This window comes from Bubalus bubalis, chromosome 4, assembly GCF_019923935.1.
Source record: "Bubalus bubalis isolate 160015118507 breed Murrah chromosome 4, NDDB_SH_1, whole genome shotgun sequence".
In the NCBI taxonomy this organism is placed as follows: domain Eukaryota; kingdom Metazoa; phylum Chordata; class Mammalia; order Artiodactyla; family Bovidae; genus Bubalus; species Bubalus bubalis.
Window position 1 is genome coordinate 95,396,288 of NC_059160.1, and position 27,215 is coordinate 95,423,502.

General features: G+C 40.2%; 1 protein-coding gene across 3 annotated transcripts in view; it reads left to right on the forward strand.

Annotated features, from left to right (window-relative positions):
• FGD6 (FYVE, RhoGEF and PH domain containing 6) overlaps nt 1–27,215 on the forward strand; it is a 105,392-nt gene that overhangs the window by 50,438 nt on the left and 27,739 nt on the right. For all 3 annotated transcript variants that reach the window (XM_044941813.2, XM_006064476.4, XM_006064477.4), the window contains exons 4-8: nt 1,902–1,969; nt 2,055–2,085; nt 15,406–15,557; nt 17,157–17,313; nt 18,472–18,559. In XM_044941813.2, the coding sequence (XP_044797748.2) occupies nt 1,902–1,969; nt 2,055–2,085; nt 15,406–15,557; nt 17,157–17,313; nt 18,472–18,559 (496 nt within the window). The remainder of the gene's footprint in view (nt 1–1,901; nt 1,970–2,054; nt 2,086–15,405; nt 15,558–17,156; nt 17,314–18,471; nt 18,560–27,215) is intronic.

Consider the following 27,215-nt stretch of genomic DNA (forward strand, 5'->3'; position numbering starts at 1 on the left):
GGTGGCCAAAGTATTGGAGCTTCAGCTTCAGCATCAGTCCTTCCAATGAATATTCGGGACTGATTTCCTTGAGGATTGACTGGTTTGATCTCCTTGCTGTCCATCTTCTCCAACACCACAGTTCAAAAGCATCAATTCTTTGTCACTCAGCTTTCTTTATGGTCCAACTCTGGCATCCATACATGACTACTGGAAAAACCATAGCTTTGACTAGATGGACCTTTGTCAGTAAAGTAATGTCGCTGCTTTTTAATATGCTATCTAGGCTTGTCATAGCTTTTCTTCCCAGGAGCAAATGTCTTTTAATTTCATAGCTGTAGTCACCATCTGCAGTGATTTCAGATAGTGAATTACTAACTTCAGATTTTTAAATGATGGAGTAAAAATGGTATGTTCTTCCTCTTGGGAATGATTTCAGAATAACAAAGAGGATGAGGATAACAAATATAAACTCTGCCTTCAGTGATATTAGGAGCAGCTGCAACCCCAAATTACAATGAAAGTGTTAGTCACTCACTCAGTCATGTCTTACTGTTTGAGATCCCATGGACTGTAGCCCACCAGGCTCCTCTATCCATGGGATTCTCCAGTCAAGAATACTGGAGTGGGTTGCTATGCCCTCCTCCAGGGGATCTTCCTAACCCAGGGATCAAACCCATATCTCTTATGTCTCCTGCACTGACAGGCAGATTCTTTACCACTGAGCCACCAGGGAAGCCCAAACAACAGAAATTTATTGTCTCAGTTCTAGAGGGGAAATGTCCAGATTAGTGTATCAGCAGAGTTGAGGACTATGAGGAAACAGTCTATTCCAGGAAGAGCATATTTCTAAAAGGTATTTTCAGTAAGTTGAGAAAGCCTATGGCTGTGATATGTGGGGTTATAGACTACTTAAGAGCACTTGCCAGTCTGCACTTAAGTTGTCTGACTTAAAATGGCTTTACTGAAGGTGAAGTACTCTTATACAGGCCTGCTACTAAGTCACTTCAGTCGTGTCCGACTCTGTGCGACCCCATAGACGGCAGCCCACCAGGCTCCCCCATCCCTGGGATTCTCTAGGCAAGAACACTGGAGTGGGTTGCCATTTCCTTCTCCAACGCATGAAAGTGAAAAGTGAAAGTGAAGTCGCTCAGTCGTGTCCGACCCTCAGCGACCCCATGGACTGCAGCCCTCCAGGCTCCTCTGTCCGTGGGATTTTCCAGGCAAGAGTACTGGAGTGGGGTGCCATTGCCTTCTCTGATAGAGGCCTACTACTACTACTACTATGTCGCTTCAGTCGTGTCCGACTCTGTGCGACCCCACAGATGGCAGCCCACCAGGCTCCCCTGTCCCTGGGATTCTCCAGGCAAGAACACTGGAGTGGGTTGCCATTTCCTTCTCCAATGCATGAAAGTGAAAAGTGAAAGTGAAGTCGCTCTTAGTGACCCCATGGACTGCAGCCTACCAGGCTCCTTCGTCCATGGGATTTTCCAGGCAAGAGTACTGGAGTGGGTTGCCATTGCCTTCTCCAACAGGCCTACCAAATAGTTACTAACTAAAATTACTTGCCTGCACCCCAAGAACACAAGTTCATGTGGTGTCTGTTTCCCCTGCAGAATGTAACTTCAGTTTTGTGCCACTAACGGTGTGCCCCACTGGGGCTCTGGGGATCCTCAGGGTACTCCATGAATCCGGCATTGATAACAGTGAGGATTACTGATTGCTCTCAGCTTCTCCTGTATCATGGTTTAATAACCACATCTAATTCTTCATGTTTGCCATTTGAGACATTATATAGTATGAAATGTGTTCTAATTGAAACCTGTAAGTATCAGAGCTTGAATGTACATCTGAATAACTCCAAGCTGATCTTCCTTATCCTTTTATGAGTTCATGCTTTCTTAATGCACTCTTATCCACAGGGTGAAGATACTGGAATGAAACGTAAAGTCCATCATATTGCCAAAGAGATCATGAGCTCAGAAAAAGTGTAGGTATCCAGTTTCCAATTCAAAAGACTATTTGTTTCCTCATTGGTTCGTTTAAAACATGTCTCCCATTGCTGTTTTTTACAGGTTTGTGGATGTGTTAAAACTTTTGCATATTGTAAGTATCTGCTAATATTTTCTTGAAGTCTGACTATCCTCTTTTACATCTTTCCCTATCCTTTGATATGTTCAGTGTCATTAAATTAACATGTATATACATGTATATGCTTTCTAATACATGGTTATATTAGTAAATTCACACATTTATGTGAAGACAGAAATTTTCTAAAGAGCACTAATCTCATGTATGTGTATAGTATGCCAGATGATTTCTGAAAAATAGAGCCTTTATATCTGTATCTCCAAATCTTTAAACTTTTTATCCTCATAATAAAGAGTTATTAAAAGGATAATATTTCTTCTTGGCCATTTGCAGAAGATCTCTGCTTCAGTAGAATTTTGTGCAGCAGTGGGTAAAGAATGTTGGTGTTCAAAACTGTTCTATATGAACAATCTCCTAGAAAGTCACTTAAAATAGATATTTTAAAAACAAACTTTTTAAAGTTCTGTTTTCAATTTTTGCAATTGTAAACTTGAACAAACCTGTTGGGAAACAGTTAATGTGTCTGGCTGCATATTCATTTTTCTCATGCACTTCTGCGAATTTTCACAAGTTCATTGCTGCTGCTGCTGCTGCTAAGTCACTTCAGTCATGTCCGACTCTGTGCGACCCCATAGACGGCAGCCCACCAGGCTCCCCTGTCCCTGGGATTCTCCAGGCAAGAACACTGGAGTGGGTTGCCATTTCCTTCTCCAATGCATGAAGTGAAAAGTGAAAGTGAAGTTGCTCAGTCGTGTCCGACTCTTAGCAAACCCGTGGACTGCAGCCCACCAGGCTTCTCTGTCCATGGGATTTTCCAGGCAAGAGTACTGGAGTGGGTTGCCATTGCCTTCTCCACACAAGTTCATTACTTACTGGCAATTAAAGTGCTTTTGGTGTTACTTTGTTTTAGTTATATTTTAGCAGGATATTAAGATTTAGAAAAGAAAAGTTTGAAATAGAGAAAACAATTTAAAAGAAATGGAAGTGAATTAAGTTACCATCCAAGTTTACTTAGATGGTAATTATTAACTGAATTACTGAGGAGTGGTAGGTTTACAAAATATATACTCATTCCTGTCTCTGAAAAGAGTGTCATTTTCTGTTTTCTTTTGTATAAACATGAAAAGAGGGTTACACTTAGAGGTGGGTAACATTTACCAAACAATCCCCTGTGCTCTGTAGTTGGTTCAGTGGGCACATGGAGACCTAATTCCTGTGTGAAAAATCTCTAGCTTTGGAAGATTTTTCTTAAAAATTTCTTAGCATTGCTAATTTGTTTTTCCCATGAATTTTTTTTCATGTAACTCGTGACTATATTGGTAGGTTCCCTTTTAAAATGTATATATATATAGCAATATTTGGTCACCTGAGCTGTTGAATGACAACAATATTGTCATTAAAAAAAGTAATGATAAACTTGATAAATAAATGACTTTTGAAAATAAACTGCATATGCATTGGCTGCTATGCCCCAACTGTCTCTATTGTATAAGGAACTGTAGAGGGAGAGGTGGAAGAAAATGCTAAATTGCTGTTTTCTGGAAAACTTAGAATTTATCTCCAGAATGAGCACATTATATCTATTTGACATATTTTCTGATAGACATGTTTAAATAGACAGAGGACCTCCTGAAGGAAATTTGAAGCATCTGCAAGTGAATGAGGAAACTGGTAGAGGCAAAAATTGCTGTTTAACTTCACTGTGCTATTCAAACCTTGCATGGAACATATGTTCAGGATGCCAGTAGTCTAATATACTGCTTCTCACACTGCTTTGGTGAGCAAATGAATATTTAAATTGCACATCCGTGGTAGACTAAAACTTTTGTAAAATGCAATAAAAATTCATGACTTGTCAAATGGATAGAAAAGTTTCTAATCCCTTATTCTTACTTTTTTTGACTAATGTCTTTGTATGCTACTGCTAAGTCGCTTCAGTCGTATCCGACTCTGTGCGACCCCATAGACGGCAGCCCACCAGGCTCCCCGTCCCTGGGATTCTCCAGGCAAGAACACTGGAGTGGGTTGCCATTTCCTTCTTCAATGCATGAAAGTGAAAAGTGAAAGTGAAGTTGCTCAGTCGTGTCCGACTCCTAGCGACCCCATGGACTGCAGCCTACCAGGCCCCTCCGTCCATGGGATTTTCCAGGCAAGAGTACTGGAGTGGGTTGCCATTGCCTTCTCCGATGTCTTTGTATACCTATAACAATTTGTAGACCACACTTGGAGAAGCATTAGCTAAGTAGATTCTGTTTCTTACTAGGTACGTGAATTTTAGAAAACAGTTTGGGGAAATCCATGGCTGTCTAGTGGTTAGAACTCTGAGCTTTCACTGCTGAGGGTCCAGGTTCCACGCCTCGTCAGGGAACTCAAGATCTCACAAGCTGTCATGTGGCCAAAAAAAAAAAAAAAAAAAATTCATGTCTCAGGTCATGAAGAATCAGTGAAAAAAAGTATGTGAAAAAACCTAATATTATAAAGTATATGATAGGATCTCAAATTGCTGTTATATTTTCTTCTTCTCCTTCTTCCCATGTAGAGCATCAGTGAATGAAGTATCCATTTTAATATTACCAGGCAGGAGACTTTTCACAATTCTGATGCTTTTAAATGCCTTTTCCTCTACTCCTGAACTAAAATTTCGTTTTCATGAAGGAAGTTCTGATTCCAGTAGGTAGAGAAGCACTTAAAAGCAATGAAATGAAGTGAAGTGAAAGTCAACTCTTCGTGACCCCGTGAACTATACAGTCCATGGAATTCTCCAGGCCAGAATACTGGAGTGGGTAGCCTTTCCCTTCTCCAGGGGATCTTCCCAACCCAGGGATTGAACCTAGGTCTCCTGAATTGCAGGCTGATTCTTTACCAACTGAGCCACAAGGCAAGCCCAGTAAAAGCATTACCAGAGTGTTTGATTTTTAAAAAAAAATATGTATCCTGATTCTTACCTCTGTGTTTTTGGAACAAAACAAAAGCACCATAAGAATAGACAATTAGACCAAAATGTTTCCTTTATCATCTCAGATCTGATAGATGGTCTCGGCTTCTTCCCCACTGATGTTGAACAGAGTGAGTCATCCATAACTCACCTTGATTTGTACATCTTCAAAACCTCCTAAGCTTTTAATGTAGGAGTGAGAATAGATCATCTGCCAACCTTATATTAACATCCTGTCTGGTATGTGCAAAGGGTAACTCAGCAGAGCCCAACATTAGTGGGTGTCTTAACAGCCAGGCATTAAAACAGATTCTGAACCATTGCTAGGAGGGCTTTGTCACCAGGATAATGTGGGTAAAGCCAAAAGCATCTCTTGTTTCAGTCCAACATTCCAATCATGCTATTAAGGCTCACGTTTACTCCCCTACCACAAAGGTAGCTCATGGATAGTTGTAATCCTGAGTGCTGCTGCTATCTGATTTCATCTAAATGAGTTAACTGCTGTGTTATATGATAAAATATGACTGCTTTAAAATATCTAACAGGCTTTAGATAACCCAGTGGGTATTTTTGGAAATCAACCCATTATATTAGTGCCTTGGGAGGAGCTATTATTTCAGTTATATATGATTTCCCATGAATAGTTTTCCATATTCGAGACTCTAGATTAACATTAATAGATCTTTCTCAGAAACAGAAATGTTCAGTTATCTGCACTGTCTAGTATAGTAGTCACACTTGGAATTTAATGTTTCTCTGTAGTTCACCAATACTTTGTATATCACGTCAATATATCACTGTAGCTCACTATCACTTCTTTGTTGCGAATTTGATGAACTAGGTGATATAGCTCATAAAAGTGATTTTAAATCTAAACTAATGAATTTTATCATACTACATTGGAAAGAATTAGATTTGGGTAGCGATCATGTGATTTAAAGTATACTTAAAATTCTAAGAATCGGTGTACTTAGTTGAAGGCTTTGCTTCTTCTGATGTTTGCGAGAAAAAATTGGGCCTGCAGAGGCAGTAGCAAGACTTTAAAAGTAATGTTTTATATGGTCCTTACTCTGCAGTATCTACCATGAGCGCTTAGACTTTGACCTAGATTTGAAAAAATGGTCCAATATACACATTGTCTCTAAGTCAATACACTATTGAGTCCAAAGAAAAAAGAGATTCTCTTTTCAAAATAGTAATGACATCCATATAGCTGCCAAAGCCAGAAAACTAGGATTTGTTCTTCATTTCTCCCTCTCACCTCTCTTGCCAAACTGTTAGCAACCCTGCTGATTGTATTTCCTCTTTACTGCCACTATCCTGGTCCAGAATATCGTCTCTTACTCAAAACAGCATCAGCCTTTTAACTGGGCTTCCTATTTCCATTTTACCCCCCTTCAGTCTGTTCCTTAAAATATTTTTTCATGTGAAGTGTTAAGGGTGATTTTCTTAAAATATGTATTAGGTCATGTCACTCTCCTGCTTAAAGCTGTTTACATGATTCCCATTGCATTAAGAATAAAAGCTGTTCCTTAGCAAGTCCCAAGTCCTGGAAGTAGGATGACGATCTGTCCTAGTCTGCTTTTGATCATCTTGGTTATTGTCTTGGCATAATATTATTAACAGGCTTCTCAGGTGACTCAGTGGTAAAGAATTGCCTGCCAATGAAGGAAATGTAGGTTTAATTGCTAGGTCAGGAAGATCCCTTGGAGAAGGGAGTGGCAACCCACTCCAGTATTCTTGCCTGGGAAATCCCATGGGCAGAGGACCCTGGCGGGCTACAGTCCATGGGTTGCAAAGAGTCAGACATAACTTAGTGACTAAACAGCAGCAACAAATATTATTAATAGAGCTTCCTTTTACTGTCAGAAATGATCTAATGTGGATAGTAAGTTATGGTTCCCTGTGCCTGTAAGGCGCTCTGTATTTGGCTTCTAGTAATGAGGTGAAAAGGCAGTGAAAGAGAGGAAGGCCTTCTCTCACTTGTAAAAGACTATGTTCTGTCCCATCATGGCCTGCTTTCAGTTTTTAGTTCAGTGCTAAGGTTATTTCTGCTGAGAGATTTTGCCAGTGCGGTTTCCTGGAATATTTATCCTTCCTTCATTCATTCAAGCTAGTTCTTTCTTTGTCCTTCCAGTTGAGCTTAAGGTGACTTCCTCAAAGAGGTCTTCTTTGACCATCCTTTTCAACTTGGCTGTGTTTATTTTCTTCTTGATACTTCACATATGTTGTTTATCTGTTTGTTTACTTGTTTGTTTTTAGTCTTTTCTTCTAAAATGTAGGGCTTCCCTGGTTGCTCAGATGGTAAAGAATCCGCCTGCAATGTGGGAGACCTGGGTTAGATCCCCGGGTTGGGAAGATCCCCTGGAGAAGGAAATGGCAGCCCACTGCAGTATTCTGGTCTAGAGAATCCCTTGGACAGAGAAGCCTGGCAGGCTACAGTCCGTGGAGTCACAGAGTCGGACACGACTGAGTGACTTTCACTTTACTTCACTTTCTAAAATGTAAGCTAGGTGAGGGCAGCAATCCTATAGTTTCAGAAAAGAAAAAAAAGTGAAAGTGTTAGCTGCTCAGTCGTGTCCAACTCTTTGTGACCCCATGGACTGTAGCCTGCCAGGCTCCTCTATCCATGGGATTCTCCAGGCAGGAATACTGGAGTGGGTTGCCTCCCTTTCCCAGGGGATCGTCCCAACCCAGGGATATCTTCTGAGTTTCCCATCATTCCTATTGTGCGGAAGGCTCCCAGTAAATGTTATTGAATGAATGAATGTGACTAATTGGCTAGTGGTTAAGAATTGTGCTCCTGCCACTAACTGTGCTCTTGGAGAAATTAATCAAGCCTTGGTTTCTTCTTGAAAATGGGAATAATAACCACATTTGGTGTGATGGTTAAATGTGATCATACAAAATAAATGTTAGGCACTTAATTAGTGTTAGCTGCAGGTGAAGTGGACATTCTTCAGGTTAATGTGCTGTTATTTAGAATTATTTGTATCAGTTAAAATCTGTACTATTTAATTTTGTTGTTACCAAGTAAGCTTTTACTCAAATCAATCAAAATAGAATTTGTTTCTGAAAAATACCCTCCTAGGTTTCTTTTTCCATTAGAAGGTAAGCTCTGTGAAAGCAGGGATTTTTGTCTGTTTTGTTAGTGTTATCCCACTAAATTAATATCTATTAAATGAATGATAAGAAAGTGATGAATAATTCTTGGTTTGATAGAGCTCTAATTATATTTCTTTTTGTATCAGAAGTTGTCCAATCCAGAGGTTGCCATAATATTGTTTATAAGTACCATTTTCAAGATAAAACACCTTAGACATCTAATATAATTAAGTACAAATGATACAATGTTTTTTTTGGTTTTGTTTTGTTTTTGTTATCTGATTTGCTGTCTGCTGGGAGACTGGTTAAATAGATGTATCTATAAACTTACTTTATAAAAGTCTAAACAGCATGATTTAAATAATACATCTTAAGAGAGAATGATCAGAGACTTTGAGGTCTTTCGAACAAAGATGGGCTGGTTAAGTTGTAGATAAGTGGTACTTGTAATGAGGCATCTTTGTTCCACCAATTTCCTTAGGCTGGGATATATATTACCCTGAAGATTTGAGGAGACTCCCAATTAAAATCCACAGAGTTAGAGGCAGAGTTACTTTGGGCATTCAGGTGTTTGTTAGTAAATAGAATATGTCTTTTTTTAAAAAGTGCATTATAAAAAGAATAAAAGACTTCCTCATAGAAGCCTCCAGTTATTACCATATTAAAATGACCGTCTTATTTTACCAAATACACTGTCTCTTTTCAGTTTTGTGAACTATTTAATTATTATTTGTTTTTTATTTGTGAAGCATCCTCCTGTGTTGTATGTTGACATGGACACCAAACTTTCAGTTTTGAGTGGCTTCCTTCACTGAATGAAGTTCATTGTTAAATGTGTCTCTGTCTTGCTACTGGACTGTTGGTTTTCCTCACGTTGCTTTGATATTTCCTTCTGTTTATAGACCTCTGTTTGAGAGCTCTTTTTCCAAGCTTCCGGGGACTTGTGATTGTAAATGGTGGTCATTTAAAATAACTGAATCTCCTTTAATGAAATAAATGGCTGTCTACTGAGTGTTCTCTGTGCGCCTTGCAGAGTGCTGTGTTACATAAATTATCTGTTTCAGTCCTCATAACAACCCTGTCAAATGGGTGTCATGTCTGTTTTTTAAGTGAAGAAAGTGACCTAACTGCCAAAAGTACCCCATTACTAAATGGCAAAGCCAGACTTTAAATTCTGGTCCCTTTGAATCCACGTGCTAAGTGAATGTTCAGAAACTGATTAAAAGTTGTTACTTGGAATGTCTGCTGTGCTGTATAGGCTCCGGTGTATCTTTGAGTTATTGGCTTGCTTTCAGATTATCACGAGGTCTGAACATAGAGAAAGCGAGCAGTAACTTCCTTGGTCAAACATTTTCATTTTAGAACAAAATCAAGTTATTAATGTGGAGCCTACCCCCCATCCCCACTTGTACTTCATAGCATCACACTGCCTTTTGCTTATTTATCATAGCTCTCTGATCTTAGCAGCTCCTTTGCTTTTGCTTAATATGAATTGATTAGTGTCCTTCATATAGGAAGGGAGCTCTACAGAGCCCCTTGTCTGCCCATATATCCATTTGGTCTTTGTAATTCACTGTGTCATCATAGTGGTTAAGTAATGCCCTAAGGTCGGGTCATGCCAGTCAGGACAGCTCGTCATTAAGTCACTTGCTTCTCTTTGGCCCTGGGGATATAAAGTCTGACCTGATGAACAGGGCCATCTGTTTTGTGCTTCATTACGTTAAAATGTTCAGCCTCGATTTTGTTTGCATTGATTTTTGCTTGCTTTTGCCCAGGAGATCAGAGGTGGTAAGACTAGTATGTTAATACCTCACAGGAACTGAGTATTTTTTTTTAAGTTGATCTGGTTGTAGGTTTTCTTCAAATTATTAAGAATAATATTATACTACACTTTTTAATTGAGGCACCCATTTCTATTTATAAAAAGGCCAGGTTGGTGGTGATTAGAAACTGGTTTTGCATACAGACTCTTTGGTAGGTTTTATGTTAGAAGAATAGACTGAAGTATATGTAGTTGATATTTAAAAAAACTCACTCATTTACCTAACTTTTAAAAATAATTTTATTTTTATTTATTTTTGACTGTGCTGGGACTTTGTTGCTGCATGGGCTTTTTCTCTAGTTGCAGCAAGCGGGGGCTCCTCTCTACTGCCTATACGCGGCCTTCTCTTGTGGGACATGGGCTCCAGGGCATGTGGGCTTCAGTAATTCTGTCTCCTGGGTTCTAGAACACAGCTCAGTAGTTGTACACAGGCTTAGGTGCTCCACAGCATGTGGGATCTTCCTGGACCAGGGATCAAACCCCTGTCTTTTGCATTGGCAGGCAGATTCTTTACCACTGAGCCACCAGGGATGCCAGCACCTAACATTTTTGTACTATAGCTCCCCTCCACCCATTTATTTTAATTCCTCAGCTTTTCCAGTGTGAAAAAGTATACTCTGGATCTAACTGAAAGTACTAGTCCTATGGTCCTGTGTCCTCACTGACTTATTCAAGGGGGTGTTGGCGACTTCAGATTCTTCTGCCCCAAAATAGTTTTGCCTCTGGCTCCTAAGTGTCACCACACTTTGCCAAATAATCCTGGCTGTTAGCATTTAGAAGAAGAACCAGACATATGTTGTAATCATCCTTTCTATTAAAAATATTTTTTTGCTCCTTCCAGTGGCACATGTTTGGCAGTGGTTGAGGTTCATGAAGAGCTGAGAAGTTAGATTGTGTGTAGTTCCTGTGTGACTTAGTTACATCTGGCGTTGTGGCCACTGCACATGGCTTTCAGGGGATGGTGGCCCACAGGGTGGGGAAATGAGATGGGGGCCAGGGCTGCCCTGTGCAGTTAAGAAGGTCATCATAAACATTCTTCTTTTGCTCTTATAATTATTTCTCTTTTATTTTGACATGCTGTCATAATTTTAAAAAAATACATCATGGGGGACTTCCCTGGTGGTTCAAGGGTTAAGATCCAGTGCTTCTACTGCAGGGGTCACAGGTTCAATCCCTGGTCTGGGAACTAAGGTCCTGCATGCCTCACAGTTCAGTTCAGTCGCTCAGTTGTGTCTAACTTTTTGCGACCCCATGGACTGCAGCATGCCCGGCTTCCCTGTCCATCACCAACTCCCAGAGCCTACTCAAACTCATGTCCATTGAGTTGGTGATGCCATCTATCTCATCCTCTGTAGTCCGCTTCTTCTCCTGCCTTCAATCTTTCCCAGCATCAGGGTCTTTTCCAGTGAGTTGGCTCTTCACATCAGGTGGCCAAAGTATTGGAGCTTCAGCTTCAGCATCAGTCCTTTCAATGAATATTCAGGACTGATTTCCTTTAGGATTGACTGGTTTGATCTTGCAGTCCAAGGGACCCCAAGAGTCTTCTCCAACACTACAGTTCAAAAGCATCAGTTCTTTGGTGCTCAGTTTCTTTATGGTCCAACTCTCACACCCATACATGAGTACTGGAAAAACCATAGCTTTGACTAGACGGACCTTTGTTGGCAAAGTAATGTCTCTGCTTTTTAATATGCTGTCTAGGTTGGTCATAGCTTTTCTTCCAAGAAAAGCACAGTACAACCCCCCAAAATGGCATCTTGGGCCATTCGTTCCTGCAGAACTGCTGACATTACTCAGTAATACTCAAAAAAAACCCCACAGTTTTGCCAGGTGTGTGTCAAGGACCCCCAGTTAGAGGTGACCACCTTACTCGTCAGCGCAGCATACTAACTGGTCTCTGTGACTGTGTCTTAAATAAACCAGTTTCCTTTTTGGCAGTGGTAGCAGCCATGGAATGCAGAGTCTAGCAAAGCTGTGTCAAACAGGTCCTTAAGCTGCTTAGCAGCTAATGTCTGCTGTCACTGTCCTGGCTGAGGAAATGCCTTCTAACTGGAAAATAAAAGTTATCCTCCTGCCAGGGGACAAACATATCCATCATTGAACCTATCAGAAGAAAGGACAGTGCTTCTTGTTTTGCTGAAAAAGGAACTCTTACATCTTAATTACATTAGTCGTTGAACTGGGAAAATGAAAAATGCCATAGAAGATGTTTAACTATAGTGCTTTGAGTATATTTACAGTTGAGGATGTTATTTGTGATATGTAAACACATTCTCTATAGTTCTGCCTGATGGAAATCCTGATGACTATCAAAAATGTTAAGTTAGCTCTATTTTCTCTTACTATATGTGAGTGCTGATAAAAACAAGCTGTTTGGAGGTGGAATTTGGCCCCAATCCATTTGGTTTGTGGAGTTCTTTTGTGTGGTTTTCTGAATTTTAGTTTATACAAGTAATGAATTCTTATTTTATATTACAGTAATTAGTTGTAAAAGTAGTTCTTTAGTTACTGGTGGAAGTAGTTTGGTTCCTATGGGTTAATATGACTCTTTTGGGTTGATAAAGGTACTGAGGGCTTCCCAGGTGGCTCAGTGGTAAAGAATGCACCTTTCAATGCAGGAGACACAGGAGACGGGGAAAGATCCCCTGCAGGAGGAAATGGTAACTCACTCCAGTATTCTTGCCTGGAAAATTCCTTGGGTGGGCTACAGTGCATGGAATCATTAAGAGCTGGACACAACTTAACAACTGAACACACTGAGCACTAAGTGAAGGGTTTATTAGCACTTGTCGAGCATAGCATTTGACTTGTCTAAAATATACCTTAGAAGAGGAGTCATTTTTTCTTTTTTTTCCCTTTGGTTGTATGGGGTGACATGCAGAATCACAAAATCTGGTTCCTCAACCAGGGGTCGAACCCTTGCTTTCTGCAGTGGAAACAAGGATCTTAACCACTTGACTACTAGGGAGGTCCCCTCCATTTCTTCACTATTGCAAATAGTGCTGCAATAAACATTTGCATGTATCCTTTTGAAGTATGATTTTCTCCTGATGGATACCCAGGAATGGGATTACTGGATCGTACGGTAGTTCTGTTGTTAGTATTTTAAGGAGCGTCCATACTGTTCCTCTAGTAGCTGTACCAATTTACATTCCCACCCACAGTGTAGGAGGGTTCCCTTTTCTCCACAGACTCTTAGCATTTATTATTTGTAGATATTTTGATGGTGCCATCCTGACCTGTATGAGGTGATTCAGTTCAGTCACTCAGTTGTGTCTGACTTTTTACAACCCCTTGGACTGCAGCACGCCAGGCCTCCCTGTCCATCACCAGCTCCTGGAGCTTACTCAAACTCATGTCCATTCAGTCGGTGATGCCATCCAGCCATCTCATCCTCTGTCGTCCCCTTCTCCTCCCGCCTTCAATCTTTCCCAGCATCTGGGTCCTTTCCAGTGAGTCAGTTCTGCACATCACGTGGCCAGAATTTTGGAGTTTGAGCTTCCGCATCAGTCCTTTCAATGAATATTCAGGACTCATTTCCTTTAGGATGGACTGGTTGGATCTCCTTGCAGTCCAAGGGACTCTGAAGAGTCTTCTCCAACACCACAGTTCAAAAGCATCAATTCTTCTGCGCTCAGCTTTCTTTATAGTCCAACTCTCACATCCATACATGACCACTGGAAAAACCATAGCTTTGACTAGACAGACTTTTGTTGGCAAAGTAATGTCTCTGCTTTTTAATATGCTATCTGGGTTGGTCATAGCTTTTCTTCCAAAGAGCAAGCGTCTTTTAATTTCATGGCTTCAGTCACCATCTGCAGTGATTTTGGAGTCAAATAAAATAAAGTATGAGGTAATACTTCACTGTAGTTTCGATTTGCATTTTTCTGATCATTGGTTATATTGAGCATTTTTTCATGAGCCTCTTGGATATCTGTATGTCTTCTTTGGAGAAATACCTATTTAGATCTGTACATTTTTTGATTGGATTGTTTGTTTTTTTTGACATAGAGCTGCATGAGCTAGTTGTATATTTTGGAGATTAATTCTTTGTAGGTCACTTTATTTGCAAATATTTTTTCCGTTCTGTGGATTGTTTTTTCCTTTTGTTTATGGTTTCCTTTGCTTTGCAGAAACTTTAAGTTTAATTAGGTTCCATTTGTTTACTGTTGTTTTTATTTTCATTACTCTGGCAGCTTTTATTTACTTCAAATTAGATGTGAGTTTGTTGTCCTTCACAAGAAGCTCAAGAAATACTGATACTAATGGTTAGTGTGTGTATGTATGGGGTAGCTATTAAAAGGGATCAGGGTAGAAATCAGGGTCTTTGTTTTGATTTTTGATTTGCCCAGTGAATTTCTAAAGGGAAGCAGTTAGAAAGGAGAAAAAAGGTAAAGCCTAGTAAAGAGTCTGTTTTACCCAACCTTTGCCTTAAGGTTTTTAATTAAATTCCTTTCTAAGAAGGAACAATCTTTTTTTGAATCCTCAGGACTGTGATACAGTTTACTATTATCTTACTTATCCCCTGAGGGTAGGCCTGAAGATATATTGAATTCTGGCCAGGTACCATCTCCAGCCTCACCCTTTCCAAGTTCTCTGGAGAGAGAGGGTGGGGTAAGGTGGACCTGTCTTAAAACATGGTATAAATAGTCTTATTATAGGGAAAAGTCAAGGAAAAAGAATGTGTGATGAGAAAAATTTTTAATTTCTATAAATTCTGGTGAATTTATGGGGAGTTTGGATAGAGGGAAGAGAGAGTTTCAAGTCCAGAGTTAAAATGTTTTGTTGTGTCTGTGTGCCAAATACATTGCAGAAAGCTTTGTGTGCAGTATCTAATTAAAGTCTTACAACCCATTTAACAGATGAGTAAAATGGAGCTAGCTCAATGACATACAGTAGAATAGGAACAAGGGCTTACATCCAATATTCTTTGATTATCAAGAATGTATCACCCTCCAAATGCCTCAGTTAGAATGTTCCAGCAGTTGGCAAATAATTACTGAAAGTGGACAAAAGGATGCTCCCAATGTAAAATTAATTAAGATCTTCTGCGGACTTTTAAATAAATGGATTCTGTTCATATAGCAGTATTGGAATAATTTTGAGGACTACTTAAGAGTTCTGGTATAATTTGCAGATACCTCCTTAATATAATTGCTAAGTTTGGAGATCAAACCAAAAGATTTAAGAGAAACATCATGTTCTGTTTAAAAACCAAATATCCACCCCAGCCACTCGGGGGAGGGGGGGTGGGGGTGTGTGTGTGTGTGTGTGTGTGCGCGCGTGTGTATGTACTTTCTTATCCAAGTAAGTGGGGTAAGAGGAAGTGGGTGCTTTCAATTTGAACTCTACGTGGGAAATACAGTTTGCAGTTCATATTGTTGTGGTAAAGACAGTGACTGGGGGAAAAGCTTGGCATTATATTAAGTGGTATGTGTGTGTACATTGTTTTTCCTCCTCCGAACTGTAACAGGATTTCCGGGATGCAGTAGCCCATGCTTCCAGGCAACTTGGGAAACCAGTGATTGAGGACCGGATCCTAAACCAGATCCTGTACTACTTACCTCAGCTGTATGAGCTCAATCGGGATCTCCTGAAGGAGCTGGAGGAAAGAATGTCAAACTGGTAAAAATGGGCCGACCAGCTTTCCCAGAGTTTCCAATTTTAGATAAAGGCAGAAGGGACCTGCATGTGACAAAGATTTGTTGTTCCTTACATTGTGTTTATTCAATATGTTGAATTTTCTTGGCAATTACCTGTAGATTGATCAATTTATTTATTTATTTTTGACCACACAGCACATCATGCAGGATCTTATTTCCCCAACTGGGGATTGAACCTGTGCCCCCTGCATAGTGGAGGCTTGTAGTCTTAATCATTGGACTGCTAGGGAAGTCCCCTAGATTGATCACATTAGATGGCCAGAATTCACTGGGGCACTGAGCTCAGTACACTACATTTTTTAGTTCTTTAGTAATGTTGTCTCAAAAGCAAGAAGGGCCTATATTTGGCCAATTTAACTTTCTATAGGTGCCCTTTGATAATCAAGATTTTTGAGACTGGGAGGAGGGTTTAGTTGACATATTCACGTTGGAAACATTTTTAAATGTCTCTCTTTTTGGAACCTCAAAAAGAGGAAACTGCATTTCCTAAAGGAGGCCGTTAACCGAGAGAATAGGGAGATTTTTCTGTTTGGTTTAGAAAATTTACACATATATGACATCATTGTAGGTGCTGTAGATTTCACAACCAGAAAACAATACCAAAGGTTGACTGCCACTACCCGTATTTGTGTGTTAGTCGTTCAGTCCTATCTGACTCTTTGTGACCCTATGGACTGTAGCCCACCAGGCTCTTCTGTCCATGGAATTCTCCAGCCAAGAATACTGGAGTGGGTTGCCATTTCCTTCTCCAGGGGGTCTTCTTGACTCAGGGATCAAACCCCAGTCTCCCACATTGCAGGCAGATTCTTTTTGCCATCTAAGCCACCAGGGAAGCCCGTTATGATATTTAGACAGTATTATGATATTTAGACAGTAATAGAAAGTTTGGTGACATCTTTGGAAATGTGTGGTGAGTTTGGTTTAGGGGGTTGGATTTACTGTTGAAGTTCATGGGTAACCACCAAATTATTAGAACAACATTGTGTATCACCTACTTTCATGATAAAAAAATTTCCCTCTAAGTTTTATTTATATATAATCCAGGAAAATACCTGTGCCTGTTTCGGAAATATCTTGCCTCTACATGTTGGGAAAATATGCTAAATAGTGGTTAATACTTCACTACGGCCTAAGTATAAAATTTATACTTACACAGTTTAAGGGCTAAGGAGTGATTAAAACTATAATTACACAGTTTAAGGACTGAGGAGTGACTAAAAGCTCTCTTTTAAAGGCATGGTAAAATAAAATGTAATTACAAAGAATTTCCCTGTCCGTACTTTATCATTCTTCTTACAAAAAATTATCTTAGAGATTCATCTGAATTTTCTAAAGTCTCTGGCTGTACAGAAGCAGGAAAGACCAGTCAGGACTGGCAGAGTCCAGGCAAAATATAATGATGACAATCAAAATGGGAAAGAGTGGGCATTAGGGGATATTTCTTACAAGAAGAGGAAAAAAGGATAAACAGATGGCTTGGAAATGGGACTCTGCTTATCAGTGGATATATTTTGGATCCTGTAATAACTCTTTTTCTTGTCTATCCCTTCTCACTCCTTAGGACGGAACAACAAAGAATTGCTGATATCTTTGTAAAGAAGGGACCATATCTAAAAATGTATTCCACATACATCAAAGAATTTGATAAGAATATAGCTTTGTTGGATGAGCACTGCAAGAAAAACCCAGGTTTTGCTGCTGTTGTTAGAGAATTTGAGGTATTTTTGCTACCATCCTCTGTTTTGCTACCACTTTCTCTGTTTTGAAGCTAAAACTATCAGTAAATTCCATTTATTCCAAACTAGAAAAGTTTTAGAAGTATTAAGATACTGCTTATTTCTTCTAATTTGTATGGTAATTAAACTTTGAAATTATGTGTCGACTTTTCTTCCCTCTTTTTCTTTCTTCTGAAGTCTTCATGCTGTTAAGAATGGAAGTGTGATATATATATATATATAGCTGTGGCCCAGGTTCTCATCAGTGTCCAGTGAGTTGTTCTGTTGCCTTGGCAGCAAAAAAAAACATAAGACCAGGGAAAGTTAACTGTCCAGTGTCTAATGAGGCTTGCATAACAGATGCTTTCTTAACATGCATTATCATTATGCTTTCATAATTATCCTGCATACCAGACCCTGGAGGTATATATTTAGAAACAAATAGAACCCTCTGAACAAATTTGAAAAAACTCTTCCCTTCTCACTTGAGCTGTGTAAGAACCCCAGAACATCTTAGGATGCGGGGACATTTTCCCTTGGCCATTTTGTTGTCTCCCCACAGTTAATACCTGTTATGGAGATTGGAGGTGGGGCTCAAAATTGGGCACCAGTATCTGTTATACATACTACAGAAAACAACTTTAAAGGCAGAATCAAATGTCCTCATGGTCAAGTCAAAAGGGTTCCAGAATCAAATGTTTCCATAGACAGTGTGATTTGGGGCTGGCCTTTGTAGCCATTCATCTGAGAAAGTTTACATTCTTCAGGCTTACAAGAGGTTTGTTTAGCAAGGCTGTTTTTCAGATTGACTTTAATTTCTGCCTTCTCCCCAGTACCAACTGTTGTTATCATGAGTATATTGACAACAGGCTCTGATGTTTATTTGAATCCAGTTCCCAGTAGTTTTATTTCTGGGCTGTGAATTTCCTCACGAGTCAGTGATTTCGGAGACCTATCTGCAAGAGAGGGTGGGCTCCATGGTGAGTCAGCTCTGGTCTCCCTCTCAGTGTAGGAGTTGTGCCTTAAAATAAAGGGAGTATCTCCATGAACCCCCTCCCAGAGTTGCTGGCTATTTAAAACTTGGCTTCCTGAGCACTTGAGTCTGGGTCTCTTGCTTTGGAGGAAAATGTTTGTGTTTACTTTGGATGCCTTTCCTTTCAGATGAGCCCACGCTGTGCTAATCTGGCCCTCAAGCACTACCTGCTCAAGCCGGTTCAGAGGATTCCCCAGTACAGGCTGCTGCTAACAGGTGGGCTTCTCTGGCAGATTACCAACCAAGGAACTCCTGTCACGCTGAGGACACCCTGCCTTTCCTGAGAACACTTCTGTTTTTCTATCTGTCCAGTAGCTGCTTTTCCTAACACAGGAATTTATACATTGCTGTTGGCCTCACATAGACATCACCAGAACTGAGCTTCTTCCAGTTCTTCGATCATCCATGTGCACTCTCTGCTCTGGGCATTCCTACATGTTAATTTGTTTTGCTCAGAACTTCTTTTACTGTCCCAGCCCCACAACCTTGGGTCATTTTACCTGCTTAATATTATTAATTCCTAGAAGGTGCTTTTCCAGCCACTCAAGAACGAGGTTTAGAGGATCATTCCCACATATTTGAATATCAACTACCATGACCCTGGGGCTTACGTGGTGGCTCAGATGGTAAATCTTCTACAATGCAGGAGACTTGGGTTTGATCCCTGGGTTATGAAGATCCCCTAGAGAAGGGAATGGCTGCCCAGTCAAGTATTCTTGCCTGGAGAATTCCATGGACAGAGGAGCCTGGCAGGTTACAGTCCATGGGTTCACGAAGAGTCAGACACAACTGAGCCACTTAAAACACTTTCACTTTTTCACCATGGCCCTAGTCACTTACTTCAGAGAGTTGTTATAAGGATTGATTGATGAGCTATGTGCTTAGAGTAATGCCTTGCTCATAGTGAAAGTGAAGTTGCTCAGTCATGTCCGACTCTTTGCGACCCCATGGACTGTAACCCACCAGGCTCCTGGAATTTTCCAGGAATTTTCATGGAATTTTCCAGGCAAGAGTACTAGAGTGGGTTGCCATTTCCTTCTCCAGGGGATCTTCCCAACCCAGGGATTGAACCCGGCTCTCCCACACTGCAGGCAGACACTTCTGAGCCACCAACCTTGCTCATAGTAAAGTCTAAATAAGTATTAGTTGCTATTATTAGATCCTTATCATCATCATCATCACTGTCACTATGTCCGGCCATTGTCTGTATCTTCTACAGCTTCAAGATTACCAGGCTGCATGTCTTGTTTACCAATGTAATCATTTAAAAAAGAAGAAGGAAAAGAAAGCTATGATTTGAATGGAGGCTCAGGACTTTATATTCATTGGCTCTTTAAATCTTCACCATAGCTATGCATATTTCACATATTTACATAGATGAAATAACAGGTTTATAGTGATTAAGTTGTTTGGCATCACAAAAAAGCCAATATAGTCTCAGTACCAAGCATAGTATCAAACACATACTATTAGGTCCTCTGTGGTATTTATGGCAATGTATTGGATGTGCAATACCTTAATATATATATAGTACCGTTAAGAGTTGTTTCTAATGTATACCTGTGGTGGATTCATTTTGATATTTGGCAAAACTAATACAATTATGTAAAGTTTTAAAAAAAAAAAAAAGAGTTGTTTCTAGAACTTCTCTGTATGTCTGTGGTTAAAACTCCCTTCTCCCAATGCAGGGGGTACAGGTTCAATCCCTGGTCTGGGAACTATGATCCTGCATACCCAAAAAAAAATTTTTTTTAAAGGAATTGTGTCCAAATACACAAGAATATTCAAATGCCTCCACAACTCTAAATTCAGTCAGTTGTAATTTTATGTAATAGGTTTTGAGGTACTTGGTTCCTGTTAGTGTTCTTAAGAAGTGGCATGCATGCTTTTATCCTTAATCACTTTCTCTTAAGCCAAGAGCTTAATGGACTGAGGGAAGTGAATTCTGGAAAGCCAAGATTTCTTGATTTCCCTTTAGGCAAAGCCATCCTTCCAAGCTTCCCTGGTGAACCACTGGTGAGGAATGCCTGCCTTCAGCCCCAGGACTGGCTACCCTAGATATTTGTACTTAATTTGAATTTCTCGCTGTGAATCAGGCACTGGATTTCTCTCTGGACTGACATAAGGCAAACCAAATAATTTCAGGATATCCTGTCCATCTGTACTTTCTTTCCTCTGCAATTGGCAGAGATTTAGAATACACAGGGCAAAAGGAAGTGCCCATGCATGTGTTGTGTTTTTGCTAGATAAATTCAATGCTTTATCATAAATGAGCTATTGAAGGGCTCAGGCTATTTCTACAGCTGTCGAATTAAGTACTGTTTTTAGTGGCAAAAGACAACTATGGTTTTCAAATGGGAGAAGAATGGAGCAAGGTTCTGAAATTTTCATGTAAAAATATTTTTTTCCCACACTGACTGATCCAAGTAAAAGTTACACATGTGTTTAATGTAGGTTTCATGCTGGGTTTGATTTTAATTGATGAATGGTGAAATAGCAACAGCAAGTTTTAAAAATTCTCTTTAAGAGAACAGGTTTCACTTGTTTCATTGTTTTATAACCAAGATGATATGAGATTGGAGTTAGTTTTGAACTGTGTTTTCTTTAATCTTAAACCCCCCCGCCATTTCTTAACTTGGAAAATCTACATTATTTAAATGATGTACAATACTTTATATATAGTAGACTCTTAATAATTGTGGATTTATTGAAAGGTAAAGGTAATAAATGACTTGTTCAAGGTTGCAAAGTCAGAACTAAAGTTAAAGAAAGAACATAGACTTTGTAAAGCAAAGACTTCATATTCATTCTGTGCCTTTTCTTCCATTGATTCAGATTCTTCCCTTCCTCCCCCTGACCTGAGTCCCCCATCCCTCCAAAGCCATCTCTGATTACTTCAGTTCTCCTTGATCCTTAGTATCCGTGCAGTGTGACTTAGTACAGATTTATTTGGTGTCTTGTTTATTTGCTAATATTTGTATGCCTTGAATATTGATTCCTTAATTTGATTATAAACCCCTTGAGGTCAATGAGTGAGTTTTTGTTGTTGTTGTTGTTGTTTTATGGCTTCTCTGGGCCTTGTTGCTGTCCACGCGCTCTCTCTAGCTGTGGCAAGTAGTGGCTGCTCTTTGTTGAGGTGTGAGGGCTTCTCATCACAGTGGCTTCTCTTATTCCGGAACACAGGCTCTAGAGTGCAGACTCAGTAGTTGTGGCACACAGATTTATTTCCTGAGCAGCATATGGGATTTTCCCAGACTAGGGAGCAAACCCATATCCTCTGCACTGGCAGGCGGATTCTTAACCTCTGGACCCCCAGGAAGTCCTGACGAGTGAGTCTTTAATTAATAATTCATAATTTAGTGCATCCAATATATCTGGGTCAGTTTGGGATCACTTGAAAGCTATTTAGGAAATAATTTTTGTTGATTTTAAGATACATTTAAAGCATCCTTTTAACCAAAATATCTTTAGCCTAAAGGACAACATTGAGAGAGAGAATTTCAGGGATGTTCTCTTCTCCAGAGAGGTGAAATGTCCTGCCCCAGCAACACAAATAGTATTAACTGAAGAATCTGTGATCATATAATCCTAAGGACATACGGGAATTGATGCCAACAGTTTGTTTTATATGTCTTTTTACTTAAAACTCTGACTTTCCAATACTCCTTTTTGTCATGTTCTGATTTTCCTTTTCCTTGCAAGATATTTCTGCTTTAGTTATCAAAGTGCCCCTGTCTATGCATTTAGATTTTTTAGAAGTTGGACTTTAGGTCTAAAGTTAGCATCAATTCAGATGTGTGAATTATCTGGATCCTCATCTTTGGATAAACAAACTCAATGATTTAATCCTCCCAACAACCCTATGAGGGAAGTACTTTGATTTCCATTTTAGAAATTCCAGGGGCACAGAGAGAAAGAGTGAGACTATTTGAGGCAACTCCTGACAACTTTGATTTATTGGGCAGAGAAAGGGAAGGATTCCTGCCCGGCTTGGTGTAAGTAGATTTGTGCCCACTTTGGCTTCTGGGGAAGGGAAGATTGAGAAATGCAGGGATGGAGTGCAGATAAGATGGTGTCTTTTGGAATTCTTCTAGAGAGAGGTAACTGGAAATCCCCAGATACAGCAGTCCTGCCTCCTGTTCAAACAACCAGCCTGTTGTCATGCAGTGTTTTCTTCAGAACCTAATTTGGGTTTTTAGTGGTTATTTTTTTAGGCTCTCTCTTCCTTCATTGTAGTAAAATTTCCAACTAAATTCTTGATAATGTTTTTTTAAGCTCAACTCAAAATAGGATCCAAGAAAATGTCTATTGTGTAATGAAATGCTTAAGATCAGATTTTTTTTTTTTAAGTAGTAAAATAAAGTGACTTAATTTAAGAAGAGAAACTTGTAAATTCTGCCTTTATTTTGGCCACTTAAGACCAGTGGATCTGGCCAGATCTTTATGTCTGTGTGGGGCCCAAACCCTGTTTGGAGTTAGGACAAAGGGGGATCTTGAAGCAACAGTGAGGGAGTGGTTTTTTTTTAAGCACGCAGATGCTGCTGAAGAAACAACATTAATTTTTATTTTCTACCTCCTCATCAGTTCAGGGTAGAGACTATCTTTTTTATCCTAACTCAGTGCCTGCATAGATTCTGGAACATAACAGGAACTCAATAAACTGAAAGGGCTCAGAGAAATAAGCAGTGTTCCTTTTTATGAGGTTGAGAATTCCTGTATGGTAGTGCCAGTGAATATTTGTTGGATGGATGGATCGATAAGTTGCTTATAAGAGTAAAAACATGTCTTCCGGTTATCCAGAAACAAACCTGTGGGAAAGGACTGAAATGCTTCCCTTTCCCCATCTTGCCTCCATTGTAGGATTTGCTGACTAGTTTTCCTCTGCTCTGCTTCCTGCTCTTTCCATTTCCCTTTTTATGATTCAGGCCAGATCTTTCTAAAGTCATGCCAAGTTATGGCAGTATCTTCCTACTGGTCATGGTGTTCTTATCAGGCCCCCTTCCAAGAAGACCTTGGGGAAAAACACACTCCTCCTGTGTCTCCCGTTGGCTCTCACACCACCACACTCAACACTACTAACACCAGATATATGGGCTTTTTTCCCCTATACCAAGCGATCCTCTTCAGCACCAGCTCGGTGTCCTGTAATTCAGGGGTCCTCAACCTCTGGCATCTAACACTTGATAATCTGAGGTGGAGCTGATGTAATAATAATAGAAGTGAAGTGCACAATAAATTTAATGCACTTGAATCATCCCGAAACCATTCCCCCACCCCTGGTCCATGGGAAAATTGTCTGCCACAAAATCGGTTCCTGGTGCCAAAAAGGTTGAAGACTGCTGCTGTCATTTAATTCAGTTCTCACACTATCTGCTTAGAGATAGTGGGCTCTGATCCTTCCAAACTTCAGGTGCCATTCACAAGTCTTGGGCTGCAACCTCTATTTCTGACTGATGGACTGTAAATCTGGGTTCCCATGACTTTCTCCTTAGGTTTGAAAATTTGCTAGAATGGCTCACAGAGTTCAGGGGAACACCTATTTACATTTACTGGTTTATTGGAAAAGGGTATGATAAAGCATAAAAATGAGCTTCATATGGAAGAGATACTTAGGGCTAAGTATGTGGGTTGGAACTCCCATGCCCTCTTTGGGCACTCCAGCTCCCTAGAACCCCACCAAATCCTGTCCTCTGGTATTTTTATGGAGGCTTCATCACGGAGGCATGGCCCATCATTAATTCCACTTCTAATCCCTCTCCCCTTCCTGGAGGATGGAGAGTGGTGCTGAAAGTTTCAATCATGGTTTGATCTTTCTGGAGACCCGTCCCCATTTAGGAGCCCACTAAGAGTCACCTTGTTACAACAAAAGATACTGTTGTCACCTAGGAAATTCCAAGGCAGCTTTGTGGGGGGTGTGTGTGTGTGTGTGTGCACGCGTGCTTGTGTGTGCAAGCACTAAGTCGCTTCAGTCATGTCCAACTCTTTGTGACCCTATGGACTGTAGCCCACCAGGCTCCTCTGTCCATGGAATTCTCCAGGCAAGAATGGGAGTAGGTTGCCTTGCCCTCCACTAGGGGATCTTCCAGACCCAGGGATCGAACCTATGTTTCTTATGTCTCCTGCATTGACAGGGGGGTTCTTTACCACTAGCGTGTCCTGGCAAGCCCATTTTTGTCAGAACTAAGGTCAAAGAACAGAAAGAAAGGGAAGTTGCTCAGTTGTGTCTGACTCTTTGTGACCGCATGGACTGTAGCCCGCCAGGCTCCTCTGTCCATGGGATTTCCCAGGCAAGAATACTGGAGTGGGTTGCCATTTCCTTCTCCAGTGGATCATCCCACCCAGGGATCAAACCCGGGTCTCCCACATTGGAGGCAGACTCTTTACCATCTGAGCCACCAGGGAATCCAGATATTAGGACAAAAGATGCTCCTGCTGCTTCTGTCATTTAGAAGATTGTAAAGAGTTGTGGAGCTTTGGGCCAGGAACTGGGAGCAGAGACTCTGCAGTTGGCCTCTGGTATCTGCAGACTCACAACCCACACACAGGGAGGGCTGACTGTATTGTACCATCTTATATAAGCGAATTGAGCATCCAGATTTTGGTATCTGAGCAGAGTGCTGAAACTAAATCTCCCACAGATAGCGAGGGATAGCTGTATATATTTTCTGTCATTTCACAGACATACTTTTATTTTGCTTTTTAGGAAAGTTGAAAACTTGCTTATGCTACCACAATGAGGGATACATGTCATTACACATTTATCCAAAGTCAAGAATGAACTGTAACGGAAACTGTGGATTTGAGGCGGTTATGGTGTATCAGTGTAGGTTCCTCCATTGTACCATATGCGCCACTCTGATGGGGTGCGTTGATGATGGGGGAGACTATGCATGTGTGAGCACGGGGGATATACAGATTACCTGTAAATGTAAAACTCTCTAAAAAGTTAAATCTTACTTTAGAAAAAAAAAATTATTTGTCCAGAGTATAAAGACCACAACTATTAAACATGCTCTTTATAACTGAAGAATTGTGCAAGCCTTACTTTCCTTTGCTCTTGCTGCATTCATTATCTGACTCTCTCCTCAAACCTGACTGTCAAGGGCAGATTTTCTCCTCCATTCATCGACCACTTTCTCATTCAAGCAGTATTCACATGGCTGGCACTGAGCTGGGCACTTGTATGCACGACACAGTGGTGGTCCCTGCCCTTATGGAGCTTACACTCCTGTTCTTTGGGAGCCACACCCAACCCCTCAGGTTCCCTCCCAGCTCTTTCTCTTCTAGCCTAGAATTTATATTGATCTGGTCATTTGTTTGAGTGAGAAGATTCTGAGGATTTATTTTTGTAAGCATCACCTTTTCTTTTTTGAAGGAATCTTTCCTGGCTGGCTCAGTGGGACAAGCGCACTTTGGGGCTTCCCTTGTGGCTCAGCTGGTAAAGAATTTACCTGCAATGCGGGAGACCTGGGTTTGATCCCTTGGTTGGGAAGATCCCCTGGAGAAGAGAAAGGCTACCCACTCCAGTATTCTGGCCTGGAGAATTCCATGGACTATAGTCCATGGGGTTGCAAAGAGTCGGACATGACTGAGTGACTTTCACTTTCTTTCACTTGTGTGTGTTTGAAAAGTATGTTACATAATACCAAAAAAAAGTCCCTTTTCATCTTGTACCATTCAGGGATGACTATCATGTATCCTTTCAGGTTGTTTGTTTTTGCTGCTGTTGTTAGGATTTTGGGTTTTATTTGTGAGGGGGAGGTCTCTATTGTGTTATATGCACTATAAAAGTTTCAGTAAAAAACCTTTTACTTGTGGAAAGTTACTACATTGGTGTTGAAACGAGGTGAATCATTGGGGATCCTAGTGGAGAAAATATAATGAAAAGTGTAATTTAAAAATTCCTCTGAAGTATTTTTTTCCATTTCTGTATCTGGCAGAGGAACCAGTCCTTTGAACTTTGATTAAATTCAGATCAGGTAGTTTCTTTGATCTTGTTCAAGATATTTATGTTATATTATAAGTGACTTTAACAACGTATTATATTACTTTTCGTGTAATCTTGGCCTTCAGTCCAGGATGGCATTAACTCCCTCTAGGTTTTAGAAATCCAGGATTTCCCATTTTGATAGAAAAATGGGATATTGAAAACATCTGCCGTAGTGTTCTGAAGCTATAAATTTGAGTTGTGAACAGGCTAATAAGCAGATATGACAAAAGATCAGAATCAGATTAATGCATGACTTTTAAAAATCCCCGCTGAATATTGAAACTTTTGCTTCTGAAAATTAAAACCTCTGCCTAGCAAGTGTTTGTTTGAAAACCATGGGCTAATTTTCTACATCTGAAATCATTCTAACATTTTCTCTAGAGCAAAACATGATGAAAGGCAGGGCTGTCCTGGACACCAGCCAAAGAATTTCGTCTCTAAGGAATCCAAAGCCCTTAATATAAGGCAGCTCCATCCCTGTGAAATGGGAGAGTCATAACATTCAAAATTCCTATTGTAATTAGCTCAGCTCTTGTTCTGTTGCAATTCAAAATACTTTACTTGCAACTGTGATTCGTTGATAACTGGGTTGGTGGGGACCAAATACGAATAAGAGGTTCTTTAAGTGGGCCTTGGCCTCAACGAAGCCATTTCTGTATATGTGAGATTCTCACTTGGTAAACTGGCAGCCTTAATGCTTGGAAAATGTTATCCACAAAGAAAAGCAATCTCAGTGAAGTAAAAATAATGGATGTTTACATTTGTTGGGAGACTTCCCTCTGGGGTTGACTCCTTTAAGGGCCTTCTGGATATGCCAAGCCAACCTGTCCGGCTAAAAAGGAACTGAAGGGAGAGTCTGTCCATTATAAGACCTGCTCTAAA